This window comes from Betta splendens, chromosome 15 (assembly GCF_900634795.4).
Source record: "Betta splendens chromosome 15, fBetSpl5.4, whole genome shotgun sequence".
NCBI classification, from domain to species: Eukaryota; Metazoa; Chordata; class Actinopteri; order Anabantiformes; family Osphronemidae; genus Betta; species Betta splendens.
Genome location: NC_040895.2, coordinates 18,904,369 through 18,913,537, shown reverse-complemented (window position 1 = coordinate 18,913,537; position 9,169 = coordinate 18,904,369). Strand labels below are relative to the sequence as shown.

General features: G+C 46.9%; 1 protein-coding gene across 2 annotated transcripts; it reads left to right on the top strand.

Moving 5' to 3' along the window:
- The first annotated feature begins 1,275 nt into the window (after nucleotides 1–1,275).
- Nucleotides 1,276–7,297, top strand: sncga (synuclein, gamma a). 2 transcript variants are annotated; one of them, XM_029127400.3, is made up of 8 exons: nucleotides 1,276–1,479; nucleotides 2,314–2,355; nucleotides 2,431–2,558; nucleotides 4,605–4,686; nucleotides 4,835–5,900; nucleotides 5,994–6,185; nucleotides 6,478–6,883; nucleotides 7,031–7,297. In XM_029127400.3, exons 1-4 carry the CDS (start codon nucleotides 1,359–1,361, stop codon nucleotides 4,653–4,655), a joined length of 342 nt encoding a protein of 113 aa, XP_028983233.1. In that variant the 5' UTR covers nucleotides 1,276–1,358; the 3' UTR covers nucleotides 4,656–4,686; nucleotides 4,835–5,900; nucleotides 5,994–6,185; nucleotides 6,478–6,883; nucleotides 7,031–7,297. The 2 variants fall into 2 exon arrangements, with proteins under 2 accessions (XP_028983233.1, XP_028983232.1); XM_029127399.3 differs by lacking the exons at nucleotides 1,276–1,479; nucleotides 2,314–2,355; nucleotides 2,431–2,558; nucleotides 4,605–4,686; nucleotides 4,835–5,900 and having other exon boundaries at nucleotides 6,031–6,185.
- Nucleotides 7,298–9,169: the final 1,872 nt, after the last annotated feature.

The following is a 9,169-nucleotide window of genomic DNA, read 5'->3' as shown; positions in this document are numbered from 1 at the left end:
CTCTGAAGGTTTCAGTCCATCCGCTACACATCAGAGTCGCCTACATATAAATAACACAAACATGGACCACTTTGCCAAGCAACCAAACGTTCATCTGGGAACAAGGCACAAAACAACTGGTACCGACATAGAGAACACAGCATCTGGACCACGGCGCCGAACAGGTCCACAAAAAGGGCACACACCGGCATGGACTCTCTCACACTATGCAGTACAGCAAGGTAGACATTTGAGGTTCTGCTCGTGTCTCTGCAGCAGATGACTTTACTGGAACATCTCATGGTCAAACAATAATGAGCGACTCATCCACTCATTAGAGCATCAGCTCCATCAATTAGCAGGAAGCTGCTGGATTCCTCACTCAGGCTTCCTGTGAGAACTGGACGCACACAAACACACTGAGCCTCATCTGTAACAGGAACCTGTGAAGGAACAAAGGCCTCCTGTACCTGTAAGAGGCACAAGGCCGAGACCAGACTCGTGATGGCGTCTGAGACATGGCGTCCCACGCGATGAGCCCATGCATCGCAGGCTAAGTGCTGCTAAGCTGTTCCTGCTCCGGCGGATCTTCTACTCATGCTGAAACGCGAACACTGTAGCTTTGTACTTGATCACGTCCATTTGAAAGCTCAGTGAACTTGTGCATTTTGTTTATCGACAGGACACAATAATGATGAATAATAGAAAAGATGGCGCTGTGTGCCGGATCAATAATCTCACTTTCTGCTTCTGATGGGACCAGCAGCTCACTGCACTGACTCTGCTGCCAGAAATCAAATCACTTGGGTCTATAAATAAGCTGGCGCCGACCGTCAGCCAATCAGGGGAGTTTGCTGAGTCACTCTCATCGGCCCCTTTCAGGACGCAAGGAGGAGTTGACGTCTTTGTTGCCGACCACGACTCAACACAGTCATGACCATGAGACGAAAGGGTCTGGGTTGGTCTGGATTCGGACCGTGTTGTTCTCTTGTTCCCTGGCATTTTCACTTCGTGCCTCACACTGGTACCGCTCCAGAACCTCACATGGACTCAGAGAATGTCCACTCTGCACCTTCCTGCTCGTCCTTTCCTATCGTCCATTGTCCACCTCTCGCCATAACATTAGAACATGAGCTTCTTCCTTTGCTGCTCCACTGACCAACAAGCAGCTTCTATTTAATGGCCTCTCTCTCTCTCTCTCTCTCTCTCTCTCTCTCTCTCTCTCTCTCTCTCTCTCTCTCTCTCTCTCTCTCTCTCTCTCTCTCTCTCTCCCACGTGTCCTCTCTCCACCTTTTCTCTGGGAAGAACAGACCACTAGCAGACAAGAAGAGACGCTGAGGCACACAGGCAAAGAACAAGCACCAGAGCAGAAGCAAAGCATGGACGCTCTGAAGAAGGGATTCTCCATGGCCAAGGAGGGCGTGGTGGCTGCCGCCGAGAAGACGAAGGCCGGCGTGGGAGAAGCCGCCACCAAGACCAAGGAGGGCGTCATCTATGTTGGTGAGAGCCCGTTCAGGGGTGTTTATTGTATGAAAAAGTTACAGCTGACAAAAAGGATAAAGACTCAGAAGGAGGAGGAAGGAAAGAAGAGGAGGAGGCGCCGAACCAGACAGCAAACTGTGAAACTGTGACAGATAAAGGGAAACGGACCCAGGGTGAAGGACAAGAGGGTCAACAGAAAGAAAATCATACAGCAAACATTTAGATTCATGATCGTGAGAGGGATGGTGGAGGAGGAGAAAATCAGCTGGGATGGAGGAAGAGATAGGTGCAGAAAAAGAAGCCAGAGGAATAATCAGTGAAGACGAGATGAAAAAGGCAACTCATCATGATGCTGCATCCAATGTCAAAGTCAATATGAGAAGGAAGGGAGAAAGAGGGAGAGAAACAGTGAGAGAGCGGTGGGGGGCAGTGTGATTGGACAAACTCTGGGTTTCTACCACACAAACACTACAATCCATGACTTGGCCGTCGGTGTGACGTCATCGCGGTGAGACGCTCCGGCGGATCAGCTGATCTACTGAGAAAAGTCACCTCAGGTTTAATTCGCAGCTCGTTGACATTATTTCCTCAGTTTAACTCAGCCATGACCTTTAACTGGACAGAATATGACGCACACATTCAAGCTTTATTTCTTAGAAGTGCAGCAAAGGAAACCGAAACCCCAGAAAACAACGTCGGCTCTGTTGGTTCCGTCACGTGTCTGACCGGGTCAAATATGTGTTTGGCGCCGAACTGCTTTGACGTCTGGGAGATGCTGGAGACGGTTCTGACCCACGGATCCGTTTAAACCTTTCTACCTTTTTACTGACCCCTTGTCTCCGTCTTGTCCAGGGAGCAGGACGATGGAGGGCGTGGTCACAGGTGTCAACACAGGTAAAGCGTCCGTCTCGCGCTTCATTTTGCCTGGAAAGCTTCACGCTGGTAGCTGACGTCCTCCTCGCTGTTTAGTTGCCCAGAAGACGACCGAGCAGGCCAACGTCATCGCCGACACCGCGGTTACCGGAGCCAACGAGGTTGCCCAGGCAACGGTGGAAGGGGCGGAGCACGCGGCGTTGGCCAGCGGCTTCGTTAACACGGTCAGTGACGATTAAACAGAAACTGTCCAAAGTCTCTGATAGCTGCAGAACCTTTATTTCTGTTATTAATCATAATGCCAACATATGTGGTTTAACGATTTTCAATGGAGAAAGACGAGTTACACAATTAGCAGATGATACTGTACGTTTTCTCAAGACAGCAGCAAATACAAAATGCATTGTTAGCTGTCAGTAAATAGTCAGAGGCTTCTGGTCTAAAACTAAACATGAATAAAGGGATTTTTCAAACTTATATGTATGTATGAAACAGAAGAAAAAGTTACGTTTACCATGCCTGCTCTGTTTAATACCTTGGTATCCACATATCAAAGACAAAAGTTAATCTTAGTTAAGTTAATCCCAAAACCACAAAAACGAAATAAATTTGTGGCTTCAGAGAGATATCCTAATTTATGGAAAAGTCCTGCTATCAAAAGCTGAAGGTGTATCAAGATTTGTTTACCCTGCTTTGTCACTTCAAGTCATGAGGATTCTTGTGAAATTAACAATCAAATAAAACAAATTATTAAATTACAGTCTATTTGTTAACTTTACATGGAAAAATAGATTCCATTATCTTAAGAGAGGGGTGCTTCATTTAGAGAGTGCTCACGTTTGATTAGAGGTTTTAGACTTTGGACTGAAAAGGGTAGAATTATGTTACTTCTTTGTTTGATGATAAAGGTTAGATGCTTCAATATACAGTAAGGTCTTTCTGAGAATGTAGAATTTTCCTTGTTTAGAAGAGCCGTTCCCAAAGGTGCAATTGAAGCAGAGCCCAAACTAATGGTTAGTAATGTTGAAATAACAAACACGAAATGCACAAAAACAAGCTTATAAGTAATCTTATAAATAATCTTCATAATTTTACACTTAAGGAAAATATTTTGAGTAAAATAAATTGGATTGAGCAAAATAAATTAAATTGGAGAAAAGCTTGGTTGTCTGCCTTTCAACATCCATCCATCCATTTTCTTAACCGCTTACTCCCTAGTGCGGGGTCACGGGGGTGCTGGAGCCTAACCCAGCTGACTATGGGCGAGAGGCAGGGTACACCCTGGACAGGTCGCCAGTCCATCGCAGGGCAACACATAGACAGACAACCATTCACTCACACACTCACACCTACGGGCAATGGAGAGAAGCCAATCAACCTAATGCACGTCTTTGGACTGTGGGAGGAAGACGGAGAACCCGGAGAGAACCCACGCAAACATGGGGAGAACGTGCAAACTCCACACAGAAAGGCACCAGGGCTGCCTCCGGGAATCAAACCCAGAACCTTCTTGCTGTGAGGCGACAGTGCTACCCACCGCACCACCCGCCTTTCAACATTGTATTTTAAATCATTTTTGAATTTTAAAAATATATATGAAAAAGATGTGAACTGTACATTCTGTAACACTGAGTCAGAGTCTATCCTGTATTTGTTTCGTAAGTGTCCATGCTCTTTGGTTTTTGGGAAAGTTAAAGGTTATAACAAAATTTGAAATCAATGATCATTTATATGTCATATTGTAAACTTTCACATTCATCAAGCTAGGTTTTCAAAGTCTATCCCATATTTTAATATGTTCAATTATTTTCATTTTCATTTCTGTTGTATTTGATATTTCTGTCAATTTGTCAATACAGTTAAAAAAAAAAACTTCAAAGTAAAACTGTAAGAACTGATTCAGGTCAGCTTTGTATAATTATTCAGGTGTGAGGAAGAAGATGACCAGTAGCAGCACTGGTTGAAGTAAACTCCTCCAGATGGCCTGATGGGTCTGGGTCGGGTCGGGTCGGGTCGGGTCGGGTCGGGTCGGCTGACTCGCTGCTCTGCTTGTTGCCTCATATGCTTGTGTTTCAGGCATCTCAGCTTCATGACAGCGACCAACAGCCTGTAAACTCATCCTCGCTGACATCCAGCTGGAGACTTCTGTTTCTTGCAGCTTTGCTTCTCGTCATCCTGAAGGACACACACAAGCTTCAGCTGTAAAAAAAAGCTCCAGTCAGAAGCACTCGGTGAGAACGTCCACGTGACTCAGTGCTTTGTCTCTGCAGGTCGACCTTCCTGCAAAAACAGGAGAAGAGGCTGAACAGGCGGTGCAGTAGGTGAGGTCATTCAGAAGGACTGAGCAAAGAGGTCAGCAGCGGATCCGGATCAGTGGCTGGTTCTAGATTTCACTTCATGTGTCTAGTGCAGATTTGCTACTGTGGCTTGAGTCCACGTTTACATGAATAAAAAAAATCAATCAGTTGGTTTGTTTCTAACTATGTCTCTGTTTTCTCAGATCCACTGATGAAGACAAGACAAATCTTTATTCTCTCTGTGGCTCATGTCTCTGACCTCTGACCCTGCAAGACTAAACCTTAACCTCATTAGCTAATTTGCCCTCATCCTTCCACCTGTTGCCATAGTTACATAGCATCCTAGTCCTCCCTCAACACTGCTTGGTTGGTGTGGGATGACCACTCAGCTCAGGGGTGCTCTAAAACCTGACCCCTGCCTGTCAGTCACCAGGCTAGTCCCGCCCCCATCCAACAGGTAGCAGAAAGCCGTTTGAGTCGCATGCTGCTGTCCTGACAGTCTCAGGTGTTAACAAGCTTCAGCTCTAAGTCCTCCTTTCAAATAAAGACCAGTTTAAAATCCACCTGCTCTCTTTGTTTTCATCCTTCATCACACGTCACCTGCAGGCACAGGCGAGTCTTGGTTCCCACTCCGACGACCTCAGTATATTCTGGTTCCTGTTGTGTTCGGTTTTGATCCGGTTTCCACAGAACCAGTTCAGTCCAGCTTGCTTAGAATGATCTGACTTCCTGCCATCGCAAGATGGGACGGTCGGTCAGAAACAGTTAGAAACTGAAACATGACTTTTCAATGTAAACACACTGAGCTGGGCCAGAACCAGAACCTTGAGCCATGTGTTCTGTTGCAGCCAGTTGTTGTTCTGTCCCCTTTCAGTAACTTGTGGTTTATTATGGCGTAGCAGAGTTACAACCTGAGGCCGCCTCACAAATAAGATGTTGAGTTTCCTTCATCAACAGAAAACAAAAGACGAGTTACTGTGAAGACCTGGCAGAAGACAAACATGAGTGTGTGGGTACGAAGCGACAGCTGTTTCCAGAATCTCTGACACAGTGTGATGAGGTGCAGCACATCAAACTGCTCCTTCCTCTGCCTGAGGCAACAGCCAAGCACCTGTTCCACCATCAGCAGCAGAAGCAGCCGGTTTGGCAGCTTCTGGAATGACATTCAACAAAACAAGACACAGATCAGAAGCGCCTGGTGCCCATCGCCCGGAGCAACCCAGAGCTCGGAACATGAAGCGTCTGCGCATCACCACAAACATCGCTGTGGTGAGTCACTGACGCCTGCAGCCAGAAACCAAAGAGTTCCTCCCTGATGACTCTGCACCTGCTCATTGTGTGCATCTCATACCGGTGCAACAGGTCGGGTCTGCAGCAAAACCTGATTCCTCTGCCGGGCGAGACCAGAGAGGCGCTCCCGCCTCTATAAGGGCCCACGGGTCTGTGGGGCGTCAGTCTGAAGAGCAGCAGACATGGAGAACCTTTTCAAAGGCTTCGGTGGCGGTGGCGGTGGCGGTGGCGACGGCATTGCAAAGTTGGCTGGACAGAAAGTGGGTGAGTAGAATGTGGAAGGGCCTGAGCTTACAGGAAAACCTGCAGATGAGACATTTGACTGTATTTTGCATTTAGTGAGGAAGTCCATGCGAAGCAACCACTGTGCAGGAGACGTGAGCAGCTTAAGCCTCACATCTCCTCAGTTAGACGAGGATGAAAGATCGTGTAGGTGCTGATACTTCAGCTCCAGGCCTGAACACGTCATCCAAGTCTATGCGCCTCATTGTGGGGGTCCCTGGAGTCAGAGTAGCAGTGACCTCTGGTTCTCATGGACTTCATCTTTGTTTTGCAGGTTGTGCAGTGGAGCAAGGTGTAAAGCACGTCATGAGTGGAGGAAACAAAGGGTCCAAAAAGGATGAGAACAAGGCAGGAGGGGGAGCAGGAGGAGCGGGAGGAGGAGGGGGAGGAGGGGGAGGAATGGGAGGCTTTAGTGTTGATGACGCCCTCGCATTTGTCACTAAGGATAAGAAGAAGGGAGCGGGAGGAGCGGGAGGAGCGGAAGGAGCAGGGGGAGGAGGGGGAGGAGGGGGAGGAATGGGAGGCTTTAGCGTTGATGACGCCCTCGCATTTGTCACTAAGGATAAGAAGAAGGGAGGAGGTTCTGGCCCAGGGGCCGCTCCTGCGCCTCAGGGTGAAAAGCCAGATAACACAGAGTTCAGTCTGGAAAGTGGCCTCGACGATGGCAACTAGAACAAGAGGTGAGTGTGTCCCAGCAGCCTCCGCCTTTCACATGGATGAAAGTCCCCTGACACCAGAGGGAGGAGCAGTTTGATTCACATTTTCACTGAGTAAAGCGTGTGCTTTCATATGTGTCCCCTCACGATCTGCTCTCTGTCATGTCTCAGGGTTGAATGAGGCGGACCCCTGCTGAGCACATCCACAGCTGGGGAAAGCTGCATGCGCTAAACCCACACTCTTCAGCTGAAGTCAAAGGATCGTCCTGTATCAACACAGACACTGTTGCTTTTTAAACTATTAAGGCTTTTGGTACTGGTGGAAATGCTAAACTACTAATCTGCACCTCTAATGTCACATATGCTCTGTATTAGTGCTACCAACTCCAGCTTCTGGTCAAATGAAAAACAATAAAGTCTAACATAAATCTAAGAGAATCTGATGACTTCAGTGAACATGTTGTTTAAAGACCAACACAATAAGAAGAACATGTAAAATTCCAGTAATGGTCTATGGCAAGCCTAAAGGGTCACAAGAACGGCGTTTCCAAAACGCGTTATATCAGGTAGCGACGCGTCTGGATCAGACTCATGCGTTCATTGCTGCAACAGTGTGACAGAATGAAGCAAAGAAGCACTGGAGCAAACTGTGAAGCCTAAGATTGGGTCAAGGAACCTGATTACAACCAGAACCAAGTTCTGTCAGTTCAACCCCAGTGGGAGAAGAGACAGTGTGAGGAGTGACCAGGCCCGGCCGAACCACAGATCCACAACAGCTCACATCAGCACGGGCGCCGGCAGTTAGGATGATTACAAGGGCCCGCATTACACATGTACTAAGTTGCTATGGTTCTGCACTTGAAAGGTTAATTTATGCGTACTTAAAGACATATTTTTTTTAAAGGTACAAGTTTTGGAGCATGAGCTGCTACCGTTTCTCCTTCTCACGGCTAAAAACACGTCCAAGATGCGCTATTTGACGACAGCAGTAAGAGCGCTCACTCCAACTACTTTCCAAGATCTAAATGCGGACCTCTCACTCTGACAGGTTTACAGAATCAATCCTTTTCAATTCAATAGCGTAGGTCTTGAACGTGAAATCAATCTAATTTTGACTCAATACTGATACGTTGTTGTCAAAACAAAAAAAAAGTAGTCTTGCAGCTAGAGTTGAACTCACAACCTTGATATCACCAGCATAACGGCACACCAACCAACTGCACCAACATACTAGGAATAATAGTGGTAGTGAGTAGTATTTCTAAATTTCGTAACTGCTAGCCACGTTCTGGCTGTCAGTACCAACGGTGCAGTAAACCGTCTCAGAAGCCACATTTATTTACTTACAGCTCTGACTTTTGATAGTGGGAACAGGAAAAGGACTTTCAAAATTCAGGAAGTAAAGTTGACGCAATGGTGTAAAGTTCCGATTAAAATGTTTTGAAATAAAAGTTAATTCTTATGGAAAATATTTTTTTTGCCAGAATTAAATATCTGTTGTAATAAATCTTGTTTTTCTTCCTCAACTTGTATTTAAGTAATTTCTCATAATTGTTGTTTCTGCTCATTTCCTTGTCACACTTCGATCTTTAATTGTGCTGTAGGATCACTCAAGTTCATCCCAGATAAATTCTTGCAGTCAGGAACTTAGTTTCATTTGAATAAAGTTTAAAGCAGTAGCTTCATGAGGTGGAGAGCAAGGGTGGCAGCAGGTGGAACAGGTCGGTCCTGTCCGCAGACACACCTGGGGAGCAACTTGTCCACCAGCTCTCGAGCAAAGCCAGACAGACGCTAACTGAGCTACAACCATGGACAGAATAGCACACATGGTGGGTGAGAAGGCTGGTGAGTAAAGCTGTAAGTAAGGCTGTGATTCCGATACCGCTGAGGTCTTTTCCTGCCCTGTGTCTCTGACAGCTTTAGTTCCTCTACAGAGAAAGTCAAGTTATAAATGATTGCATTTAGTTACTTTCCAGCGGTTTGTGCGTCGCTGGTTTGGTGAGGTGATCAACAAGGTAATCACATCACAAAGTTTCAAGCATGGCACTGTTGTTGTGCAGGTGAGGCGGTGGAGGGGGCAGTCAAGCATGTTCTGGGGGTGAAGGACACTAACAAGAAGAAAGGAGGAGGAGGACTATCCTGGTTTGGTAGCAAGAAGAAGGAAGAGCCAGTGAAACCAGACGAGGGGAAGGGAGGCTTCTTCTCCAAGCTGCTGGACAAAGGGGACAAGGACAGAGGGGACCAGGGGGTGAAGAAGACCACAGGATTCCAAGGCCTCTTCGCTGAACAGCAGGGAGCAGGCGAGACTGA

Bases quoted from the DNA above. Each gene is read 5' to 3' on its own strand.
- sncga (XM_029127399.3), top strand. From the start codon at position 6,104: ATGGAGAACCTTTTCAAAGGCTTCGGTGGCGGTGGCGGTGGCGGTGGC. The intron at 6,186-6,477 runs GTGAGTAGAATG...TTTGTTTTGCAG, and splicing joins GTTGGCTGGACAGAAAGTGG to GTTGTGCAGTGGAGCAAGGT.